A 21,284-nucleotide genomic window follows, 5' to 3' on the forward strand; every position below is an offset into this window, starting at 1 on the left:
GTGTATACATAAAAACTCGGAAACTAGAACAATCTACTTCTACTATTTTGAAGTTATCCTTTTCATATTAATGATCGTGGTTGAGATTAACGATCTTATAAATTTTAGATCTAAATCCATATTTAAAATAGATTTTGGAAGGAGATTGCACTTGAACAAGGTGAGTCAGTTGTTGACGTTTTAAAACCCCATCTAAAAGAGATTAACATAGAGGATTGTATACAATGAGACCATTTACTTTTGAATCTTTGATGCAAAGAGGTTACAATATTTATAACCATTTGATACGAAATTAAATAGGTATGAAATTAAATAATTTTATATTAAAAAAATAAATGATAATGATCATTTTGTATCAAAAATAAATCATTTTATATTTATTTTTTAAAAATAATTAATTTTTTTTAATTAAATATCACTTGTGATTTGATAAATTTCCTTAAATTTTTATTTTAAAAAATGAATGAGTGAGCCGCCGGTTTTGTTGGTGGTTTGGAGATTACGGTGGGTGATTCCCGGTTCTACAAGAGACTGGCGATGCATAAAAAAGTCGCTGCTTTTTTTATTCATTTATTTTGGTTGGTGAAATGACACTAGTATTAAATGTGTTAAAAATATAATATGAAATGACCATATGATTGGATGGTAATTAAATGGAGGAGAGAACATATTTTCCCTCTAACTTTCACGGACATTGTGTAATAGACGCCTTTTTGTGTAGGGTCACATCAAAAAAAGGAAACTAAAAAGCAGAAATGGTACACAATTGATATTAGTGGAATTTGGTAAAATTAAATAAAAAACAAAAAGAGAGCTTAGCTTTATAAAGCCTAAAAAAAGTAAAATGAATAAAGGCTGAAAAAAAGATTAAAAGATTAAAAAAAATAAAAAATATGTGTGCCTTGTAACGATATTTAAAATTTCGGGCATTTCAGCTCGAACATTCGGTGAGTTTCGTGTGAATTATGCAAAATATTGGCAATTTTGTGTAAGAAAAATATGCATTGAAGTTTTTTTTGTTTAATACTTGGATGTCACAGTTAATCTTGACTATTGGACGTGAAATAAAGCAGTTCTATTGACAGGCTCAAAATGTGAATGAAATTTTCGTGAAACTTTATGATCACATAAGCCTTTTAAATTTCACATCAAATGGTTGTAAATAATTGTGACCACTTTGTATCAAATATAATGATGACCATATTGTACCAAATGTAATCAGTTTCATAGAATATAATCCCTTTTGTGTATGAAACATACGGATTTTCTAAGCCTACTGAAATTATCACAAGACACCTAATTTAGAAACTATTCAAGATTGCTCTTATTCTCAAACTGAATTTAGAAGTAATTTTACTATCCTAAAATTTAGGTATACAAACTATTTAACCAATAGATTAGGGTGGGGTTTGTATAGAGCCGAGGCTCTAAATAATCAGAGTAAAGCGCACCTTCAAATGGTATTGAGAAATGTGGTTTCAATACTAGAAATCTTTGTTTAATATTTAATTATAAAATTTAAAGCTTCAAAAATAGTGTAGATCGAACATATCTATGAAAACTTGAAATTTTTAAAAATTGATGGTCCAAAAATACGTTAAGAGATGCACTATTTCTAAAACTGAAATTCCATTTTGTTTTTCTCATATCTATGCATCTTGATGTCAAGATGATTAATTTGAAGATATTTGGGCATCAAAACAACTTCTTTTAGTGAGATTTTTTAGGTGAGTTCTAATTTGATTATTTAGAGCCTCGGCTCTATATAAATTTTTTCCGATAAAAACTCAAAATTAAAAAAAAAAAAAAAAAGAAAAACAATAACTATCTAATATTTCTTTGGTGTTTCTCAAAATATCAGAATGCCTTGCCTTCAAACCGTGATAATATGGGTAAAGCATACTGCTCTAAAATGGAAAAGATGCCGCCTTTAACAAATTACAATATTGCCCTTCTTCTATTGATTTATTTTGGGTCTAAGCATGGGTATAAAGGTAAAAATGCGGTTACTTTGCAGATAGGGCATTTTGTCATTCAAAAATATTGTTGGGGCTTCTCTCTACTATATAATTCAAACAAAGGGGCAAAAATTGAGATATTTTGCAATTTTCTTGCAGGGTCCACATTGGAATGATTAAAGGGCAAAAACAAAAAGGAGATGGTGGACCCAACAATACAAACGGGTCGGAGACATAATGGTGAGAGGACCTTCAAGAATAGTGTCCACATAAATAACTCGGTGCCATATATAATATATGTATCATATTAGATTGAGAGAGACAAAACGGGTGAAAAATATTTATACAAGACTTAAAAAACCCAAAGAGAAAGAGTTTTTTTTAAGTTTGAAAGCCTTTTTAATCTCGAGTTTCATAATTGGATCGGCTATTTTCACGATTTTTAAATATTTATAAATATACTCGTTTACATTGCTCTTGGAACTATAAATGTATTTTAAGATAGATATTTAAGTTGTCTTGAGGCTTTAAACTCCATAACTACATCTTCCAATACCTAGCTTGTTTAATATTTGGTGAGTACCTTATATAACCTCACACACACGCACACATGTCCCATTATCTTAAAACCTCACCCTTATAATTTAAACTACAAGTTAACTTATAAAGTCTTTGAGAATTATATCAAGGAAACTTATTTCATGTGGCGGAGACCACATTTCTACATTTGCAGTCCTTGAAGCATAAAGCATCCATTTTAAAGATAGATACAAATAGGTGGTCCATATAAAAGCAATTGAAATTAACATTCTAAATGTTTTATTAATAGAATTATTATTTTTAATTTTTTAAATTTATTTATTTATTCGTATTCATGATCTCCATGTTAGAGACTACATGTCCTTAAAAACTAAATCCAAAAATTCATCTCACAAATAGATTTTTAAGAAGCGACTCATTTGTATCAAAATATCATTGTTACTGTTTATCATTCCGAGGTAAAATTGGGGAGGGCGATAGAGACTTGAACATCTCACTCTATGTCTCTCAACAATTCTCTCTCTAATGGTGAAAAGTGGCCGGTCTGACCCGAATTTATCAGTTCCGGATCTACGTAACCTCCAAAGTGAATATCTTGAGCAGCTCTACCTCTCTCAATAGATCTATGCTATGAGTGCAAATGGGCCCTCCAGACCCGAATCAGTCAAGTCTAGATCTACTGGACCTAGATCACACGCATATATCCATATATATTGGTCGGGTCACCATAGACTTGAACTCGTCGGATCCAGTTAGATCTAAACTAGTTTTAAACCCCACTTGACTGAAGTCAAATTCATACTTATGAAACTGGACTTAAAAAGAGCTTAGGACCAAACCCAAGCCGGGAAGGAAAGTGCTCTCTCTCTCTCTCTCTCTCTCTCTCCTCTCATTTGTATAGAAAGTGACATCAACGTCTCTCTTTTGCTGAATTGAATTCCCCGCTAATTATGAAATGGAATTACGGGGGTCTGCATTTTCACTTCTCGTAATACCTCTCTCTCTCTCTATCTCAAAAAACATCCCTTTTTTAAAAATGAACCAATCGCTCTCTCCTCTCTTGAAAATACTTTTCCCTACCTCTCCCTCTCTCTCCTCTCTTGAAATACCCCTCTTTTTTTCTCTCTAAAAAATATGCCTCTCGCTTTCTCTTGAAATAGACCCATCTCTTTCTTTCTTTTTTTGTTTTTTTTTTTTTTAACTCTTTCTTTTTTTTTTGTTTTTTTTGTTTTTTGAAGGGAAAATCTTTTCATGTGGGTCGGACCGCATGACTACCGTTACGGCCCAAAAAATGTAAAGCTTTCATTTTAAAGATGAATACAAATAGGTGTACCATCTAAAAACAATTTGAATTAACGGTCCAAATGTTTTTTACTAGAATTATTATTTCTAATTTCTAAAATTTATTTATTTTTTCATTTTCATGATCTATGTTAGAGATTACATGTTCTTAAAAATTAAATAAAAAAATCCATCTCAAAAATAAATTTATTAATCGGCCCTCACTTCTACATATGCCGGCATGGCCGCATAAAAACCGGGTCCTTTTTTTTTAAATACCTCTCTATCTCTTTTCCTCGAGCAACAGGCGCCCCTTCTCTCTCTCATCTCTCTCTAAAAAGATAAAAACGAAAGAAAAAGTTGTCCATTTCCACAATTTTAATGACTTGCTGTGAACTTATATTTCCCCCCCCCCCCCCCCCCCTCCCTTGCCGTGAACTTATATTTGCCCCTCCCCAACCACAAAACTTCACAGGGAAGGTGGCCTCAAGAGCCTCTCTCTCTCTCTATCTCTCTCTCTCTCTCTCTCTGCAAAATCCTGTAAATCAAGTGGGCATCCTCTAAACACAGAGAGATGCTTGGCAAGAGATCAAGAGCAATCCAAAAGAACACCTCCATTATTAGCCTCATGCTAGACTTAGCAGAGATACCCACTATCAAGATCCCTTTATTCTTCTCTTTCACAGAGCCTGATGGCTCCAATAGCCCCACCTCTCCATTAGAGATCAGAAGCTCCTCCATCAATGGAAGATCGCCAAAATTAGAGGGAGTCGGGCTTGGCATAGTAGCAGCCATGAACAAGCCCTATCAAAACCAGGACTCTCTCTCCTTGAAACCCACTTTAATGGCCAACGCCATTAATAGACCGACAACTTCTCCGATGTCTCAGCCAATTCCAATTGGCCCTGCTAAAATCTCTGCTAAATTTAGAGGAACCCGCCAAACAGAGTTATCGGAGAGTTATACTTGTGTGATTTCCCATCATGGACCGAATTCGATAAGGAAGAGAGAGTATTTCGACGAGAAGCGCTGTGAAATTGCAGAGAAGAATTGTGGAAATTGTGGGTTTTTCTTTGAATCACCGAAGAAGCACGCGTATGAAGCTTTGGATTTTTTAAAGTTCTGCTATCTTTGTAGGAAGAAACTCCATGGCCGCGATATATACATGTACAGGTACTCAATTCTCCACCTCTGAAACCTCTTATTTAAATGATATTATTTTAATTTATTTCTTTTTATTTTATTTTTTTGGGTTTTGTGCAATTATCCGAGAAGAACACGATTCTCGGGTCTTTTAGCGTTCTGCGTTTTTCTTTTTTGGGTGAGATTTTGGTAGGTTTTGTTTTGATTTTAGATGATCACCTCTATCTCTCTCTCTCTGCTTTTTAATACCATTTGTTTATCAGTGGATCAATATGTATCAAATTCTTTAACGATGAACATGGAGAATTCTCTCTGAATGTACAAAATTCAGAAATTTCAGCCCTTTCTCTTCAAATTTGGTCCTTTCCTAAAAGTTGGCCTGAATTTGTTTTCTATCGTCTTCAACTCTGTAATTGTAACAGAATCAGTAGTCCTACCACAATAAAAGTTTTTAGCTCATCTCCAATTTTGGTTCATTTTTAATTTCCCTCTTGAATAAATTTTGGAGTAAAGAAAATTTTCCTTATCGGTTTTTGCACTTCGGGATTTTTGTTTTTCTTTTTTCTCTTTTATTTATTTATTTATTTTTTCTTTTCGTTAAGGACTTCCAGAACAAGAACACCATAAATCCAAACCTTCGAGGCTTTGATGAATTCATCCGCTTAGAATTTAATTTGCGAATCTCGTGTTTCGTTCAATTTAATTCTTGGTTGTATTATCTGCTTTAAAAATATTATTTTTAGAGTTGTGAGTACTACATAACATTTTTTGGCTGGTAATTTTCAGGCTATCTCAGTATATCTTCTTAAATCTTCTTTTAATGGTTTGTGATCTTTGAAATCTTATCCATCAAGAAGAATTTATAGAAAACTATAAATTAGGATTTTTTTGGGGATTGGATCCAAACTTTTAATGAATTTGAGGGCTTTCTTTCTATATTGAGCAGATTTGATATATCCAAATTTGGGGACAGTTTTTGTATAGAGGAAATCGGTAACATGTATATCAGATTTGTTTTCTTTTTCTTTTTTTAAATTAAAGTTGGTTACGTTCTTGGTTAGAGAAAGAGAGGGGGTGGAAGGGGGGGGGGGGGGGGGGGGGAAGGATATAAAACTTTCATTGTCTTCTAATCTGGGAAAACCTCAAATTAGTTCATCTATTTAAAGGACTGATCTCTGAATCAGGAAACCTTTTTACAGCAACTTCTTCTTTAAAAATAGCTGAAATTTTAGCAAATGAATGTTAATTGTAATGCGTGGTAACTCCTCTTTTTGGTTTCTTCTCTAAAAATATTTGGGGTTTCATTACAGACTAAATATAGGGGTATTTAAAACAGATGAGCCTTTTTTTAGATATTTTTTTTTATTTTTTGTACAAATGTTATCAACTTTATTAATTTTTTTAGACAGTTTTCTTCAGTAAATTTAGCTGGGTTTTATTTGTGGACTAAATTTAGTGGTTGTTTTGCAGGGGTGACAAGGCATTTTGCAGTGTTGAGTGTAGATGCCAACAAATACTAAGTGATGAGCTCAAAGAAAAGTGTGGGTCTGAAGCCTTGAAGCCTTTAGATGCCTCTGATTCTCCATGCTCAGCTCCGAAGCTTTTCTATGCTGGTGTTGCAGCTGCCTAAATAAGACTAGTAAATAAATTCACCCTCTAGGGTAACTTCAAGGGAAAAGAAAGAGATATAGAGAGAAATTAGAGGATTATGATGACAATATTAAAAAAAAAAAAAAAAATTGTATTATTTTGGTACCCGAATAACGGATATCACCGGCACAAGAATTATAGAAATCCAGAGAAATTGCATCAGACTCTTATATATTTTATTCCAATACAAAGAAATTGGAGAAAAGGAAAATGAAGTCTTTTTTTATTTTGGGCAATATATCATTTGATGGCTCAAACAATATTACAAAGTCATTAAGCACAAAAGATCCTATTTTCCGTTGAAGAGTTATTTTTTAGTTTCATTCCATATTGGGTGCCGATTGTATAAGTCTGAGGCCCTAAACAATCAAAGTAAGGCGTATCATCAAATGGCATAGAAAGATGTCATTTTTCCTTCTTTATTCGTACCGCCTAAAAATAACTTTGAGAGTTTTACAAATTACCCTTATTAGAGGTAGGGAACCTTAATTAAGAGCAGCGTTTTAAAAAACGTCGAGTCGAACTGGATTCGTCCAATTCATCGCGGAAATCGTGAAAAGGGATCGGATCGATTAAACAATCAGAAATCGTCCGGTTCGAGAGAGAACCGAATAATTTCGTACAGTGACTCGTCGATTCACTATGCGGAATCGGCGAGTCCGTGAAGAATACGGGTTGAACATTGTTTTTTACGGGATTTTTTGAAATTTGTCATTTTTTTATCATTTTTTTTGTTTTTTTTTGCATGTGATCTGATTCGCAAGCTGTAAATAGCTTTATTCAGCTTTTTCAAGGATTAAATGTGGAAAAATTTGTTGTTTTTGGATCACGAAAAATTTGGTGTTTAGGGTTTCCGCCTTTTCTGAAAGTTTCATGCCAAATAGGGCATGAATCTTTCAAAATTTGTAGGCATTTTGATCTTAAAGTTGTGAATCAAAACCTTTTGTTACTAATTTGTGATAATCGTTGAGAAAAACTGAGTTTTTTGGAGATTGAAGGCTTCGGTTTACAAAATCAGGTAAAAAGTTTGGGTTTTTTTTTTTTTCGTCATTTGATTTATTTCACGGCATATTTTGAACATAATGAGTTCAATAATTATCGTTTTTAATCTTTATTGTGTCTAGTATGATTTAAAATTTTCAATTTTACGTAATCTGGTCAATTACAGCAAGAAATTTAAGATGAACACTGAAATGTCTGCGGAACCAAAATTTCGCTGTTTTTTTTTTTTTTTTCCGCCTTTTGATTTTGTTTTCATGATATATTAGAAATAATATGTTAAAAATTTAGGGTTTTGATTCCTTATATTGTTGTTTATCAGAAAATATACTCAATTGGATGTAATTTATTCACTTAGAGGTGAATTTTTGAGTTAAAATTGCTTATATAAAACGACTCTGTGAAGAACATAATTTTTTTTTTTTTTTTGTAACCCATGATAGAATTTTTTGTAATCCATGATCGAATGTTTTGTAATCCATGATCGAAATGTTTGTTTTTTTTTGTAATCCATGATCGAATTTTTTGTTTTTTGTTTTTTATGTAACCCATGATAGAGTTTTTTGTAATCCATGATTGAATTTTTTGTTATCCATGATGTAATTGTTTTTTTCTTTTTTTGTAATCCACGATCAAATTTTTTTTTTTGTAATCCATGATCGAATTTTATATAATCCATGATCGAATTTTTTGTAATCCATGATAGAATTTTCTGTAATCCATGATCGACTTTTTTGTAATCCATGATCGAAATGTTTGTTTTTTTTACTTGTAATCCATGATCGAATTTTTTGTTTTTTTTTTTTTTTTGTAACCCATGAATGAATTTTTTGTAATCCATGATCGAATTATTTTTTTCTGTTCTTGTAATCCACGATCGAATTTTTTGATTTTTTATGTTGTTTTTTTTTTTTAATAATCCATGATCGAATTTTATGTAATCCATGATCGAATTTTATGTAATCCATGATCGAATTTTTTGTAATCCATGATCGAATTTTTTGTAATCCATGATCGAATTTTTTGTAATCCATGATCGAATTTTTTGTAATCCATGATCGAATTTTTTGTAATCCATGATCGAATTTTTTGTAATCCATGATTGAATTTTTTGAAAATTTGTGATTTTTTTTTTTAATCCATGATCGAATTTTTTTTTGTAATCCATGATCGAATTTTTAGAAAATTTGTGATTTTTTTTTTTTAATCCATGATCGAACTTTTTGAAAATTTGTTAATTTTTTTTTTAATCCATGATCGAATTTTTTGAAAATTTGCTGTACTTTTCTTTTTTATTTCTTTTTATCCATGATCGAATTTTTTGAAAAATGATGATTTTCCGAAAAGATGTAAAAATCGTGATAAAGTTTTGATTATCATGATGTATTAAGCCCAATTTTTAATTTTTATTGTTTGAGTTTGCTGTAATTTTTTTTTTTTTTTTTCCATGATTGAATTTTTGGAAAATGATGATTTTCGGAAAAGATGTGAAAATCGTGACAAGGTTTTAATTATCATGAGGTATTAAACCATATTTTAAATTTTTATTGTTAAAGTTTTTGTTGAAAAAAATGTATGTTGATGGATTATTTATGCAAAAAAATGCATGTTATTATATTTTTAATACAAAACTGTATTTTTTTTATCTGTTGTTCATGGATTTTTTAGTTGGAATGACTGATGTTAGCCGGCTCTTTGAAGAATTGTTTTTATTATTAATTTTTTAATGCAAAAAATGTATGTTCTTGATAATTGAGTTTTAGCCATGTTTGGAGTTTGCATTTTGTATTATTCTAAATGTTTGTAATTGATATGTACGAAAATATTATTGTCAAAAAAGGTATTTTGCAATAACAAATAACAACGAATATGACTACATGAACTACCGCAACATATTATCACTACACATGGTGATTATTTTTCTTTTTGAACTGTCAGGTTAATTTAAACTTGTTACATCTTAAAACAGTTGAATCATGTCAAGATCTACAGAAGACCCTGCATGGCAACATGGGGTCAGACTTGATCCCAACAAGAAAGACAAAATTATTTGTAATTACTGTCAAAGAGTGATAAGTAGTGGGGTACATAGGTTCAAGCAACACTTGGCAGGGGTTAAGGGAGAAGTTTCTACATGCACTAGTGTCCCTAGTAATGTAAAAAAACAGATGGTGGCAATTCTTAATGCTAGCAAAGGTAAAAAAATTGCCAAACATAGGATGAATGAGGAGATAGCTAGTTTATATACACTATCAAGCAGGAATGATACAGAAGAGCAACATAATTATGACCTAGAAGAGCAATATAATAATGAGCTGGACATGGTCATAAGATTGAGTTTACATGAACAATATCAAAGGGAACGTGGGTTTAAAATGCCCGGTGGGTCTAGCTCAGACATGCATGGTGGGCCTAGCTCCGATATGCATGGTGGGCCTAGTTCAGATATGCATGGCGGGCCCAGCTCGAGCATGTATGGTGGGCCCAGCTCAAATATGTATGGAGGGGTTGGTGGCAATATGTATCAAGGAGAATCAGTTGTTGAAGAAATTGTTTCTAAGTTACCTAGGAGTGTCAGTATTGCAGGTCATGGTCGTAAAGACCCATTTCTCTCAAAGCCTAAGTCACAACAGATGACCCTAAAAGGCATGATTAAAGGTACAAGAAACATGTTAGGGAGATATGTTGGTAAATGGTTCTACGATAAAGGGATTCCCTTTGATGCAGCCAATAGCCCATATTTTCCACCTATGATTAGTGCAATCCAGAGAGTCGGGCCAGGGGTAAAACCCCCGACGGCATATGAGCTCAATGGGCCAATATTAGATGAAGAGGTAGAGGAAGTTAAAACGTGGATTGAAGAATATAAACAGAGTTGGCCAAGGACAGGAATTACTCTCATGAGTGATGGTTGGTTGAATAAAGTTAGCAAAAATGAGTTTTTAAACTTCTTAACCTGTTCCCCAAAAGGTACAGCTTTTTTGTCTAGCAAAGACATATCAGGGACGAAGAAGGATGCAAACTTCTACGTACGACTATATGATCAAATAGTGGAGGAGGTGGGAGATAAGCATGTAGTCCAGTTTATTACGGACAATGCGCGTGCATGTGTTTCTGCGGGCAGCAAGTTGATGGATAAGAGGAAGCATCTAGTATGGACCCCGTGTGCTGCACAGCATCGATCTTATGTTAGAGGAAATCGGTGAGATCAAAATTGTGAAGGAGACTCTAGATGAAGCAAGGTTGGTGTCGAGATTTATATACAACCACTCTAAAATATTATTTCTGTTTAGAGAACACTCTAAGAAAAAAGAGATAATCAGGCATGCCATAACCCGCTTTGCGACCGATTACTTAGCTGTGGACTCCATTCGACAATCTGAAGGTGCATTAAGGAGATTGTTTACTTGTGAAGAGTGGTTAAATGACCGTCTCTCGAAGTCCAGTACCGGTATAAAAGTGGACAACATAATCTAAAATAGGCTGTTCTGGTCTCGATATTCCAGGTTGTAGAGGCCACTGCCCCTTTGGTCACGGTGTTAAGAATGGTGGATGCTGACAAGAAAGCTACCATGGGTATCCTTTATGAAGGTATTGAGAGGGCGAAATCAGTTATTGGGGAGAAGTGTAATTTTGCTAGCAAAGTGATCGAGATTATAGAAAAGAGGTGGAACACCAAATTTGGACGTCTAATTCATTATGCTGGTAAATATATATTTATATCATTACAATGTTTCAGTTTAAATCATTTTTTTATGAAATTGTAAATGACATTTTTCTACCTATATATTTTTTAGGTTACTACTTCAACTCAAAATTTTTCTATTTGACACCTGAACAACCCCACAAGATTATGGAAGGGGTCAGATACATTATTGCAAGGTTGGAGAGAAGCCATCGAAACCAAGTAGCAGCAATACAAGAGGTATTATTTAATGTTTGGGTAAGAACTTCATTGAGTTGTTATATTTGTGAGGAATAATGCACTAAAACGTAATATATTTGTTTTAGCTTGCTATGTATAGGGATGCTATAGGATCCTTCGGAACTAGACTTGCCAGAAATTCTCGAACTATGATGGATCCAGGTTATCCCCTCGCTAATATTTTGTTTATTCATATATTTAATCTTATGAATTGTTCTTGCCCTTACAATGCTTTTTACATTTTAATCCAACTGAATGGTGGGAGATATATGGTACTGATGCACCTCACCTAAAGAGGATAGCAATCAAGGTGCTCTCCCAGACATGTTCTGCTACTGGCTGTGAGCGCAACTGGAATACGTTCCAATGGTTGCACACCACTAGGAGGAATCGACTCGTTTCTAAGAAGCTTCATAAACTAGTCTACGTTCATTATAATTTAAACCTCAGAGAGCGACAAATAAGAAGGAAGCTTGAAGACTATGGGCCGATAGACTTAGACACAATATTTATCACAGACACAGCAGACCAATGGGTAGTAGAAGAGGAGGAGCCAGTGTTGCACAAGAGAGCGTTCCTTGAGGCTATCGGTGATGAAGATATTGAAGAAAGTGATGAGCAGCATGAAAGAGGAAGCAGCCAGCCAATGTATCCACAATATGTCGGTGATATTGCACCTAATGAGGGAGAGTGGGAAGGGGGTCTAAGAGAAAATGAGAGAGATGATGATTCTGAGGCCACCCTATCCCAGCCATATTATTCACATATCGAGTCCCAACAGCAACAGTGTAGGGATGAGCACGACAGTGCAGGTGAGCATGAAGGATGGACAAGCTTCGGGGATTTTGGATTGGGAACACAACAAAACACTAACACTCAGGGATTTGGGAATAGTCAGACGCCCGCTAATATCGATGATTCGTTTTTAGATCGAATCAATGAATTGTCAAACGAATTCAATCAATGGCACCAGCGTGACCAAGAAGAACAACAACGTCGTCTATCATTTTATTTTTAGATCGTATGTTACTAATTTTATGCTTTATTGTAGTCCATGTATATTGATATACTTATTCCATGATAATTCTATGTTTATCCTTTTGTGTGATGTAAATTAAATGCTGAATGGCGGTTCATGCAGGGAAAGAACATATCTATATTCGTATATTCATTCAAAAACATGAAAATTCTTAATGGAGTACCCTCATTTCTTATTGAATTCTTAAAAAACAATATTTATAATGAATTTTAATAATTTTTTCGGATTTTTTTGAAGCTTTATTCTGACCGATTCACCCGATTCCCGATCCAGATCGCCGATTCGCCGATCCGAATCGGTTTTTTGGGAGCCAGATCCGGGTCACCGATCCGTTTTTTAAACCATTGATTAAGAGTATGATGGTAACCTCGTCCACTTCATTGACTCAATACACATTATGATAGGTATTACTACTGGTTATTCAAGGTTGGGAATTGAAACTATTAAATGACTAAAACATCTATAATTATTACGGACTGTGAATATGAAATCAATAGTGCTCTCATCATTTGGCATTTATATGTTTCCAACTTGAACAACAGTGTAATTTTGTAATTTGGCTCGAGCCATTTTAAGTGTGAGATAAATTACTTGATTATCCAAGGTTCTTAACCTTGAACAAGAATAATTTAAACTAAAAAATAAATCATGGCGAGGCAAACATAACGTTGAGCCATTTAATGATATTTTCCTCTTTTCTTAGCATTTTTATTGTGTCCGAAACTCCAAATGCCGCAGCTAACCTACCCCAAAAAGTTGCAATTAATTAATTAGTCCACTAATTAATATTCTCTTTATTTTATAAACTTTGTGGAGAAACTGTTGTCCCCACATGTCATTATGCCCTTTTCCCCATAAGACAACGATTGCAATAGAAAACGATGAGATTTAATTAGTTAAAAAATGCAAGTTGCTGCTTTTATTTACAATTTAATTGTCTTGTTAATGACGATTTAAACATGTCTTGCACATTGTGTTTGGTAGTAGTATTATATGCTTAAAACTGGGAGAGTGGGTTTAGCAAATCAAGAAGCGAATAAAAAATATTACCTTTAATAAATCTCCTATTCTCTCCCAATAATAATAATTATCATTATTATCATTTTTAATAAAAATGAAACAAAATGGTAGACTCTTGGATAGGTTTTGGTATACTATACTGGCGGGGGAGCAAACTGTTTATTTGCTCCCTTGGGTAAAAAATGAAATTGGAAAGATTTTTTGGGGGATCTATTTAAATATCGTCTGATGATTGTTTTCAAAAATACAAATGGGATTTTAGGACATTTGAGACTTAGATCTTTCTTTCCAAAAATTAGATGGTGTTTGTTCAAATTCGGGAATTTACTTTTTTAGGTTCATAGAGAGTATATTTGATTTATTATTTTTCCTGGATTACGTCTTCGGGACACGAATCATTCCGAAAATTTGAGATCTTAAAACTATCCCTAGCTTGAAAATTTGCTCCCACAGTGTAAAATCATTGGGCGAGACTTTTTTTTCCGACCCAGCACTAGCGGCTTAGTTACGTGGCAAAACTCTTTAATAAGTTTTTTTTTTTTTTTTTTTTTTTTTTAAAGTTGTGATTTTTCGTAGTGTTGAGTATATGATAAGGTCTATAAGGCCTAGGCTTTATGAAATAAATTATAACCTCACCTAAGATCCTATCCAGAAAGTATTTGTGGCGATGGAAATCTCTATGATGGCTCTAAAATCAATCTTCAAAACGATAATAAAATTTGAAACTAACAAAGTAGTATAGATCTTGTGGATCTGTGAATATTTACTTTTTAAAGTGAAATGGATGGTCTAGATAATTTGTTACAATTTACGCTACTTTTAATGCTTGAAATCCTCTTCTTCTTCTTTTTGCAACCAAAATGTTGAAGTCGAGATGATGGATGTAAAAGTTTTTCAATGCTTGACTTGCAATTTCCAATGAGTTATGAAGTAAGGATTTAATTAATTTGATAGGGCTGAAGCCCTATCAAACCTTTTTCCTTTACTTAACGTTTTTCATATTATCTAATCACATCCAAAATCTCACAAGAGAAATCAATCTGAAATCTTCCCCATAAACCTGCGAGACAATTTGAAGAAAAAACTTGGATCCATCTTGCCATATTTTTTTTCGATTACGGATTATTTTTGTATGTTTTATAAATCAACTAGTTATGCACCATTTTTTAAGCTCGCACTAGGTTCCACAATAAGGAGCAACAGTTTGCATGTCATCACACAACACTGCAGAATGGAACTTTATTTTAAGGCTTGAAATAGATTGTTCATTTTGATCATATTCATAGTGATCGAGGTCAAAATGAAAAATTTGCATAATAAGTGCTGAAATTGAATTCCCTCTAATATTTGGGTCGCAACTATATACGACTATGCAAAATACCTTCTTTATTTCTTTGAATCCGCTACAAAAATTTGAAAGCTTGAATAATATCTGGAGTTATGTTTGGTGGGAAAGGTTTTTATGCTTCTCTTACAGCATAGAAGTTCTATCATCAACTTACCATCCAGCCGTTCAATTTTGATCAAGAGAGCCATTCACCGTTTGATCTTAGATCCGATGTTTTAAAGTATTTTATTTTTGGTTTTTTTTTTATAAAAGTTGTATGAATATGAAATTTGATACGTGTCATCTTCTCATTGGGGTACACCTATAAAAATTATTATAAATAATTTTTCGATAAAATATAATGATCAAAATATCCCTTGAAAATTTCAAAGGTATTTTGGTCATTTTATTTTATTGAAAATATTTTTTTTATATGTTTTGCTAATGCGAGTTGAATAGAGGAATGGATGTTCAAAATTTGGTACCAAAATAGTTTATAAAAAAAGAATTAAAAATAAAATAATATAGAGACGTGACATTGTGATTGGGGCAATCTTGACCCTCCATTCAAAATAGACGATTAGATACGAGAGAGGATAGAACTTCTATGTTTCAAGAGAAGCTTAGAAAGCTTTTTCTATTTGTCGTGTAGCATGGAAGTTCTATCTTTTTTTTTTTTAGCCATTGATTTAAAATGGAGGGTTGAAATTCGTTGCCTCAAGTTGTCGCAAAATCGGGGGCACCGGCTCAACCTGTAAGCCATTTGAAATGGCCAAGAGAAAGTGAGAGATAGCAACCATTTTTAGGTTTAGAGAGAGAAAGCACGGGAGAAGAAGGGTGAAACACAGGCAAAATGGTCTATTCCACTAAAAAATTCTTCCTCTTTTTGTTTTTTTGTTTGCTTGGACTTCGATTTATAGGTTTTATCTCTTTTTCCTTTGCAATAACAGCTTTGAATCTCCATTAATGGTGAAATTTGCAAAAGGAACTCCCCGTAAAGTACAGCCCTGAGCTTCATTAAAAGAAGCCTTATGTAATGGCGGATATTCAGATGAAGCACTGAAACATAGGCAAGGCCTGCATTGCGGAGAAGCTAAGCTCTGTTAATGGCAGATTTGCGGAGGAATCTCTGAACAGAGCGGACTAATCTTACTCTTTTGCAGAGAATTGCGTTGAGTTTTGTAAGAACAACTCAAAGCTTCATTAATGACGGATTTGGACGGGAAGCTTTGAACAGAAAGGACCAGTCTCACCTTTTTGCAGAGAAATGAATTGGGTATGGTTGCACAGGAATCTCTGATCCTAGGAGCGAAAATATCGAATTTTTGAGGAGAAAAACTGGCAAGTTTTATATAACAACTTGGGGCGCTCAATTAATGGTTGATTATCCAAGAAATATCTGAAACAATGGTGAAATTTTCGCAGAGAAATGAGTTGGGTTTTCTCAGAAAGCAAGCGAAGCTTAATCTCAAGCTTCATCCCTCCTAGCCCACCTCCTCAACCAGAGGTCTTTAATGGCTTCCTCCACCAAAACCAGTTGAACCCATCTCCTTATAACTTCCAAAACGAAACATCAACCAACAAAATAAGCCCTGATGTTCTCTTCATTATAATCATTTTAGCTGTGGTTTTCTTCATCTCTGGCTTGCTCCACCTCCTCGTTCGATTTCTTCTTAGGCCTCAATCTCCATCCCCGAGAGAACCAGAGCTCTCAGACTCTGCAAATACTTTTCAAGGTCAATTGCAACAACTCTTTAATCTCCATGATTCAGGTGTTGATCAAGCTTTCATTGATGCTTTACCAATTTTCATTTATAAAGCAATAATGGGTTCAGAAACAGAGCCCCCATTCGATTGTTCAGTGTGCTTATGCGAACAGAGCCCCCATTTGATTGTGCAGTGTGCTGATGCGAGTTCCGGAGCAAAGATAAGCTTTGCGAGTTCCGGAGCGAAGATAAGCTTCTATTGCTCAGAAATTGTAGCCATGCTTTCCATCTCGATTGCATCGATACATGGTTACTGTCTCGCTCTACATGCCCACTTTTTAGGGGGAGCATCTCCTCTGATTTCCATGGAGTTTTTATTCATTCTTTCGGGGACGAAATTGGGGTTTCTAGAGAGATGGAGAATGGTTTAAAGGAAGCGGTGAGAGCGGAGGTGATCAGGGGTTTCAAGAGCAAAGTGGAAATTGGGGTATAGAGAGACTGAGCAAAGGGTTAGGGGAGGAGAAAGAGGAGATTCTTTTGGAATGGAGAGACCATGTCTTGGGAAGGAGTTATGAAATGACATTTTTGTACAGCTTCCATATGTTGTAAACTCATGTTACAAGTATAATTTTGTATAGTTTCAAATGTATGTTGAATAGTTTTAAAAATGGAATTTTTGTATAGCTTTTCATTTTGCAAATTGATGTTTCAAATAATTTTTTTGTACAGCTTCGAAATGAAATTTGTGTATAACCTCAATAGGTTGTAAACAATATATAGATCTCTCGCGCTATCCCACAACCTAGCTATCTTACTCTCTTTCTCATTCTTTGTTATGTTTGTCTCTCTTTCCCTTACGAACTTTATGGATGGTTTGTACTTCCAATAGTACTCCTTAGCTTCTAACACTAAAATAATAGTACTCTAAATTTATCACCAAACAAACTCTTTGCATGCATAAAACCCTGGCATAAAACTCCCGCACAGAAAAATTCTTTGTATGCAGAAAATGCCAATCCGACATATTTTATTCTCAGTCCGACGCATATTCTTGTATTGTCCAGAATGTCGGTTCGACGCATTTTATTCTCGGTCCGATACATACTCTTTTGGTGCCAAGAATGCCGGTCCGGCATATTTTATTATTTGTCCGACGCATTCTTCTGATGCCCAGAATGCCAGTTCGACATATTTTATTCTCAGTCCGACACATTATTCTAGTGCCCAAAATGTCAGTCCGATACATTTTATTCTCAGTCTGACACATTCTTCTGGAGCCCAGAATGTCGGTCCGACACATATTCTTCTGGAGCCCAAAATGTCGGTCCGACACATTTTATTCTCAGTCCGACACATATTCTTCTGGAGCCCAGAATGTCGGTCCGACACATATTCTTCTTATGCCCAAAATGCAGGTCCGACAGATTTTATTCTCAATCTGACACATATTCTTTGGGTGCCTAGAATGATGGTTTGATAGATTTTATTCTTGGTCCGACACAAATGCTACTGGTACCCATAATGCCAGTCCAACAAATTTTATTCTCAGTCCGATACAAATGCTTATGGTGCCCATAATGACGATTCGACGTATTTTATTCTTGGTCCAACACATATTCTTCTGGTGCTCAGAATGTCGGACCGACAGATTTTATTCTCAGTCTGACACAAATGCTTCTAGTGCCCATAATACCGGTCAGACATATTTTACTCTATGTCTGACACAAATGCTTCTGGTGCCCGTAATGCCAATCCGACATATTTTATTTTCGGTGCGACACATATTCTTTTGGTGCCCAGGTGCGATATATTTTATTTTCGGTCCGACAAATGCTTCTGGTTCCCATAATGCCAGTCCAATAGATTTTATTCTCGTTCCGACATATATTCTTCTGGTGCCCAGAATGCTAGTTCGACTGATTTTATTCGCAGTCCGACATAAATGCTTACGGTGCCCATAATGCCAGTCCGATAGATTTTATTCTCGGTTTGACACATATTCTTCTGGTTCTTAGAATGCCGGTCTGACATATTTTATTCTCGGTCCGATACATACTCTTTTAGTGCCCATAATGCCCGATCCGACATATTTTATTCTCGGTCCGACACATATTCTTCTGGTGCCCAAAATGTCGGTCCAACAGATTATATTCTCGGTCTGACACAAAACCATAAAATTTAGGAATTGTTCCAAACTTGCAACTTATGAATTTCAAATAGAAATTTAGGACATAGAAATGTTAGAAAAACTGAGTTTGTACATATCCAACTACAAGACTTTAAATTACAAATATGTAAGAGCCCCTATCTAAATACACCCTTCCTTTTCACCCTTAGTCGAAGTTCCCATCTGGGTTCCTCAGGCATAGCAAGACTGTGTTACTAACAATTCATGGGTCGTGACTACATAACTTTGGAATCCTCTTCGTTTTCAAGTGTGGCTTCTAACATCCCTATACAGGTGTATTGTTGCAATTACAACAATATTTATATAATTACAAGCAAACGAAATTTGATTGAATATATAACAAAAACTTAAACATGTAATAAAATACATAACTAAGTATGGCTAATCCGTATCAAGTTTTTCTCTTTGGGGCAATCATCCAGATACCTTTTAATGAACTTCCCATCATTTTCTACCTTGATACTTGTAACGGGCTCGCGTGTATATGCAATATCCGCTATACGTCATATAATGTTAGACCCAACTCCCCAACGTTTAGGTATTTGTTGTAAACACCATGTTTTTGTGAAGGCCTTCAACAACTTGCCATCGACTTTGAAGACTCCTATCTCCATCAATGAGCCCAAGCCAATCTTTTTTATGAGCTCTATATGTCGCCGATCAAGCTTCCATTTTGACAAGGCTTGAGTGGATTCATCGATATGAACATCTTTTTCTTCTGAAATGAAATTCACTAGGATAATAAGTACTCATTGCAGACAATGTAATAACATTAAAAGAAACAAATTTAATACTATGATAAAAATATGAATTACGAAACAACAACTAGATTAATTAGATGATGATACGAATATGTCGTACATGTCCTCATGCAAGTATAAGAGATCAGGGTACTATTCCTTATGCAAATTCTTAAGTTAAAGGCAAATCATAGTTACATACACATTGATCAAAATCTCAATACACAAGCAAATCTTGAATTCTAGGAGAAAAAAAATTTGCAGCATAATAATTCACAATTACCATCTCGAACGTTCTATTCACAATGTTCTTAAAGTTAAAAATTGTGAAAGGCTAATTTTACTATGTTGTAGGAAATGTACTTTTACTGCTTACTTTGGCCAATGAGAAAAGAATTGTCAAAAGAAAACAAAATGGAAGTTCGACATACGAAGATTTTACTTTGACATTTACAGTAAAAAGGTCCAAATACCACTTCAAGAGTCAACTAATTTCCACTCTTCTTCTATTATTGGATATTTTCGCATAAAACAATTACAAATAGAAACGAAAAAACAACAAAAAATTCATTTCAATGAATGTGCAACCAACAAAAACGATGGCCACAAAAAATAAAAAATTCATTTGAAGTTGCACTGTCACAATCTATCATTTCATCAATTAAAAAAATGCAAATTAAACAGAAACAAAGGACATGGTTAACACTATTCATGATCTCCATCATAGTTATTACATGTCCTTAAAAATTGAGCCCAAAAATCCATTTCAAAAATAGATTTTTAACAGCCCACTCATTTTTACATGGACTCATATAAACCGTGTCCTTAAATTAATACTACCTAATCTTACGTCTGATATTAAAGGCTAATTGTGACTTCCATGTACCAAACACAAATGGTCTCATTGTATACCATCCTTTAAAAAAATATGAAAGTATTCACTCCTGCGTTTTCATTTGCCATTTTTATTGCAGAAGCCCCCCATAATTGTTAGGAGTAGGACCATTTTCAAAATTGAGAAGCACTCAGCCTTGGCAAGACGCTGAATCCGATTTCCTTAGTGGCGGAAGGAGCTGTTTTTGACCCAAAAAAAACATAAAACAAGGAGACATGGACAACTGTTTTTTGAGCAAAAACCATCCAAGTTAGCAGCCTCTCGGCCAATTTTAAGTTGGATTAGTTAGTTTTTAAACACTACGACAATAGAGCACCCCTTCATTACTCGGATTAGAGTCGCAAACCAAAATTTTTTTTTGAAATATGCTACCATGTAAAGGCAAAAGTTTATATAAGGACAGCCTTAAAATGTAGAATAAAACGATGTACTTTAAAAACCCATCAGACAAGGATAGTTTGATGTTGAAAAACTTTCTAATTGATTATCTCAACATTGAGATATATAAATATAAAAATAAATAAAGAATTTCAAGTTTCAAAATAGTACATATTGCAATACATTATCTAGACCACTCATTTTCGATATTTTCATGTACCTCTAGATCTACTTGATTTGGTCCATTTTTAAAGTTTAAAATTTACAATGATTGGGATCGGACGAACCCGCTCTCACGAAATCCTACGACGAGTCCTACATAAGCGGTTTCGCTGATTTGCTAATGAATTTCTTACCACCAGATTGTTTAAATCGTTTTAATGGAAAAAGGGATCTGTGGCTACACATGACAAGTTACATGTTCGTCGTGCTAATCTTACATGAAAATCCAATCGCCCTAATCGGGCTACCCTTGATTAGAATAGAGAAAAGAGC

General features: G+C 34.2%; 3 protein-coding genes across 5 annotated transcripts; all 3 read left to right on the top strand.

Moving 5' to 3' along the window:
• Positions 1-4,252: 4,252 nt before the first annotated feature.
• LOC18440768 (FCS-Like Zinc finger 13) lies at positions 4,253-6,777 on the top strand. Its single transcript, XM_006850906.4, has 2 exons — positions 4,253-4,952; positions 6,393-6,777. The coding sequence occupies exons 1-2, from the start codon at positions 4,354-4,356 to the stop codon at positions 6,550-6,552; spliced, it is 759 nt and encodes a 252-aa protein (XP_006850969.1). The 5' UTR covers positions 4,253-4,353; the 3' UTR covers positions 6,553-6,777.
• A 1,018-nt stretch (positions 6,778-7,795) lies between these two features.
• LOC148783944 (uncharacterized) lies at positions 7,796-12,589 on the top strand. Of its 3 annotated transcripts, none has more exons than XR_016041411.1 (4): positions 7,796-11,276; positions 11,369-11,496; positions 11,583-11,658; positions 11,792-11,883. XR_016041411.1 is itself a non-coding variant. In XM_088847908.1 (4 exons), exons 1-4 carry the CDS (start codon positions 11,117-11,119, stop codon positions 11,839-11,841), a joined length of 414 nt encoding a protein of 137 aa, XP_088704034.1. In that variant the 5' UTR covers positions 8,272-11,116; the 3' UTR covers positions 11,842-12,589. The 3 variants fall into 3 exon arrangements, 1 of the variants encoding a protein (XP_088704034.1); XM_088847908.1 differs by having other exon boundaries at positions 8,272-11,276; positions 11,792-12,589; XR_016041410.1 differs by having other exon boundaries at positions 11,583-12,589.
• A 3,596-nt stretch (positions 12,590-16,185) lies between these two features.
• On the top strand, positions 16,186-17,198 carry LOC148783945 (RING-H2 finger protein ATL13-like). The gene is made up of 2 exons (XM_088847985.1): positions 16,186-16,776; positions 16,824-17,198. Exons 1-2 carry the CDS (start codon positions 16,312-16,314, stop codon positions 17,079-17,081), a joined length of 723 nt encoding a protein of 240 aa, XP_088704111.1. The 5' UTR covers positions 16,186-16,311; the 3' UTR covers positions 17,082-17,198.
• Positions 17,199-21,284: the final 4,086 nt, after the last annotated feature.

This window comes from Amborella trichopoda, chromosome 1, assembly GCF_054954075.1.
Source record: "Amborella trichopoda isolate Santa Cruz 75 chromosome 1, AtrichopodaSantaCruz75HAP2 v2.0, whole genome shotgun sequence".
NCBI classification, from domain to species: domain Eukaryota; kingdom Viridiplantae; phylum Streptophyta; class Magnoliopsida; order Amborellales; family Amborellaceae; genus Amborella; species Amborella trichopoda.